The 3,781-nt window shown below is 38.1% G+C and overlaps 1 protein-coding gene across 1 annotated transcript in view; it reads left to right on the forward strand.

Moving 5' to 3' along the window:
• Positions 1-2,123: 2,123 nt before the first annotated feature.
• MATR3 (matrin 3) overlaps positions 2,124-3,781 on the forward strand; it is a gene marked incomplete at its 3' end in the record, with an annotated part of 13,296 nt that continues 11,638 nt past the window's right edge. Inside the window, exon 1 of the mRNA XM_010289490.1 lies at positions 2,124-3,293. Coding sequence (XP_010287792.1) covers positions 2,403-3,293 — 891 coding nt within the window. The remainder of the gene's footprint in view (positions 3,294-3,781) is intronic.

A 3,781-nucleotide genomic window follows, 5' to 3' on the forward strand; every position in this document is an offset into this window, starting at 1 on the left:
AGATCTGATTTTATGAAGAACTTAGTAAGTTCAGTTTCAAACCATTCTGTAAGTGTGTGAATGAACTAGAAGGAAATTAATCTGTAAAAATGGAAGGAGTAAGGATTAACTTGTAAAATTGTCATGAAGTATTTTGAAGATCACTGAATGTATGGAAGATAAAATGGTACCCAGCTGAATATTAGTTCGAACTCGAGAGCCTTGTTTTTTACAATATAGTTCTTAAATATTCAGGTGTTCTTTTAGTGGGGTCAGCTTGTCCTGGATATCTTACTTAGAATTTGCCTCACCGTTTTCTTCTGAAGCTTTCTGCAGTGCTTTTCTGTCTTTTGCCTCAGATACTTTTAAACTTATTTCCATCCCCATGTTTCTCAATTTCTTATTCTCAACCAAACGTTACACAAGTAAGCTTACTTTACATGACTCCAGTGTATGTGGATTGTAAAAGCATAGCTGAAATATTCTGTTATCACTACATCTAAACTCATACGTAGCGAACTATATAAAGCAGTTACTTTTCAAAGATGGAGTTCTGTGGGGGCTTTGTGTACTTCATCCATCTCTCATAGAATCCATTGTTTGTCTACAGAAATGCATAATTTTATAACATGTTGCTACTGAGGAAGAATGCCCAAGTATTTTTCAACTTAAAGTAGAAAAAAATCTATGTACTATTGAAACAGGGCTCTGGATTGATTGGGCAGTTGGGATAGACCATAACCTTGACCTTTTTTCTTCTGTTTCCAGTACAAGAGAAATTGCCTTCTGCAGAACTGGTCTCTTCAAGGAAAAATCTTTGCTTTCATTTTGTCTCTTCCATTCCTCCCCAAACATACCTGTTTTCTTAGAAGCTGATTTAATTTGGAGCTAAACAATTTGTGCCTGTTTCTTTTTCATGTGATTGTGTTTTATGTGCATCTCAGTGGCAGTGCTGGAGAAGCAAAACTGCTCTGCAGAGATTTGAAAGGGCTATATCACATCAGGGACCAAAACCAATGTATTCTTGGTGGAATGTTTTCACATGTGTTGAATTGCTTTAAATCTTGTGTATCTATCCTGAGGTTGAAAGAGTATGGGGAGAAGTATTACAGTTTTTTCTGCTCTGCACTAAAGAAAATGGGCACTTTAAGAAACATATCCATTGTACCATAAGATATATGGTGGATACTGATACACTGTTCAGTTAAAACTTGAAGTAAATGCAGTTGAACCAAATACTTAAATAATAGGTTAGGATTTTAGTGGGACATGGGACAGATATCTATCTCTTAGGAGTATTGTTTCAGGATCTTTAACTACCACATGTGGTCATGGTATCGAAGTGTCAGACCGGAAGCGAGGAAGAAGCAGTATGCTGGTAAGAGACATGGGGGCCGCTGTCTTGGCAGGACTGGCTGGGGGTGTAGTGCCATCTCCTGACTCACTTAGTGTCTCTTTCTGCTGGGGTAGCGTTTTCCTTGTGTCTCCCATCCCAGTACTAAGCCTGACCTTGTTTAGCTTGAGGTCTGAGGGTACAGGCTGATGCCATGGCTGCAATATAACAGAGTAAAGAATCACTTCCTAAGTGCCGTTATCAGTATAACTGCAATTTGAGCAAGAGGTCTTGTTTACTTCCTGCAAAATTTAAAACATTTTTCTTGTTCACATCGTGTCTTCACATCGGTAATTTGAATTTTACTGCATAAAGATTGAATATTATGTTTGGTCTTATTTACTAGATCTTACAGCAGAAACTTTTTGCCCAAACTTCAGTTACTTTTAACTTCCTTTCATGCTATTCTGTGGTGTTATAGGTTTCATTTTCAAATATGTATTATATGCCAAAGTCATCTTGGATTCTATGGGCTTAAGTTTTTTTTTGTGGTCTTCTCATAGAGACAGTACAGTAATGTAGGGTATAAACAAAACCATTAACCAGAGATCAAGGCTTACATGCTAGTAAACTTTAGATACTTTCAGACATCCCAAACTTCTGAAACTCGCTTGTCTTCGGTGTGAAAGTAGCTTTTTGTAGAAGAAGAGTAGTATGTACAGGAAACACAACTGTATTTTTATCTGAAATAATATATGTAGCTTCTGGGTGCCTCTTGAATCTGTTAAGTTATGTAATAAAAGCCTTGTAAGATTGAGATCTTTAATGTTTTTAGATCAACATGATGCATAAGTTTAAAACTGCATCTGTTTAAAGGGATTTATGACTAAAACTGCTTGTTTTTCTACAGAATTGTCTGGTGTTTCTCAGCTTGAAGAAGATCTGCAGTCATTATTGATCCTCTTTCTTGGCGTTACCATTTTTGAAGTGAAGTTTGCCTAGCTTTCTAGTGTGAGCTCTCTTTTCAGCCATCTTATAAAAAAAGAAAAAAAATTTTTGATCCATAAAGTAGACAAGCTATAGCTCTACAATGTCCAAGTCATTCCAGCAGTCATCTCTGAGTAGGGATTCACAAGGTCATGGGCGTGACCTCTCTGCAGGAATAGGCCTTCTTGCTGCTGCTACCCAGTCTTTAAATATGCCAGCATCTCTTGGAAGGATGAACCAGGGTACTGCACGCCTTGCTAGCTTAATGAATCTTGGAATGAGTTCTTCATTGAACCAACAAGGATCTCATAGTGCACTGTCTTCTGGTAGTACCTCTTCCCATAATTTGCAGTCTATATTTAACATTGGAAGTAGAGGTCCGCTCCCTTTGTCTTCTCAGCACCGTGGAGATGCAGACCAGGCCACTAACATTTTGGCCAGCTTTGGTCTGTCTGCTAGAGACTTAGATGAACTGAGTCGCTATCCCGAGGACAAGATTACTCCTGAAAACTTGCCTCAGATCCTTCTACAACTTAAAAGGAGGAGAGCTGAAGAAGGTTATGGTAGAGATGGCAGATCATCCACACGGGAACCACCATACAGAGTACCTAGGGATGATTGGGAAGAAAAAAGGCATTTTAGAAGAGATAGCTTTGATGATCGTGGTCCTAGTCTCAACCCAGTGGTTGACTATGACCATGGAAGTCGTTCTCAAGAATCTGGTTATTATGACAGAATGGATTATGAAGATGACAGATTAAGAGATGGAGAAAGGTGTAGGGATGAATCTTTTTATGGTGAGACTTCGCATAACTATCATAAATTTGACAGTGAGTATGACAGAATGGGTCGTGGTCCTGGTCCTGAGAGATCTCTCTTTGAGAAAAAGAGAGGTGCTCCTCCAAATAGCAATATTGAAGACTTCCATGGATTCTTACCGAAGGGTTATCCCCATCTGTGCTCTATATGTGATATGCCAGTTCATTCTAATAAGGTGAGTTATGCACCAGATACTTCTATTTTCCTTTACGTTGTAGTATCTGTTCTGTTTTTACCTATTTCTTTAATTATTTCTATAGCCTGGTTGCTTTTGAAATGATCTGAAAGTTGGTTTGAGAGTGAAAAAGGCACTTGGTTTATTTGCAAGGTAACTGTTAACAAACATTGTAAACCAGGGCTTTACATTAATGTGTTTTATTTGCCCAGATTGCTTAACTTCAAGTCAAACAACTGTCATCTACTGGGATATCTTATTTATATTTTACATCTACATGTTCTCTTAACCACAAACATCTGGCATTTAAGCAGTTTTTGGGTGGGTTTTTTACTTTTTGTTGGTTTGGGGTTTTTTTGCAGTGTATCTACTGTGCTATTCAGGAAGCTAGTTTCAGCTCTCCTCCACATCTGTCTTGATTGCTGATTTATATGTAGTTAAGATGCGTTCTTGCACAGTTCTGCTTTTTCCCTGTCCAAAGGGAAAGA

The sequence above is a fragment of the Phaethon lepturus genome, unplaced genomic scaffold (assembly GCF_000687285.1).
Source record: "Phaethon lepturus isolate BGI_N335 unplaced genomic scaffold, ASM68728v1 scaffold12676, whole genome shotgun sequence".
NCBI lineage: Eukaryota > Metazoa > Chordata > Aves > Phaethontiformes > Phaethontidae > Phaethon > Phaethon lepturus.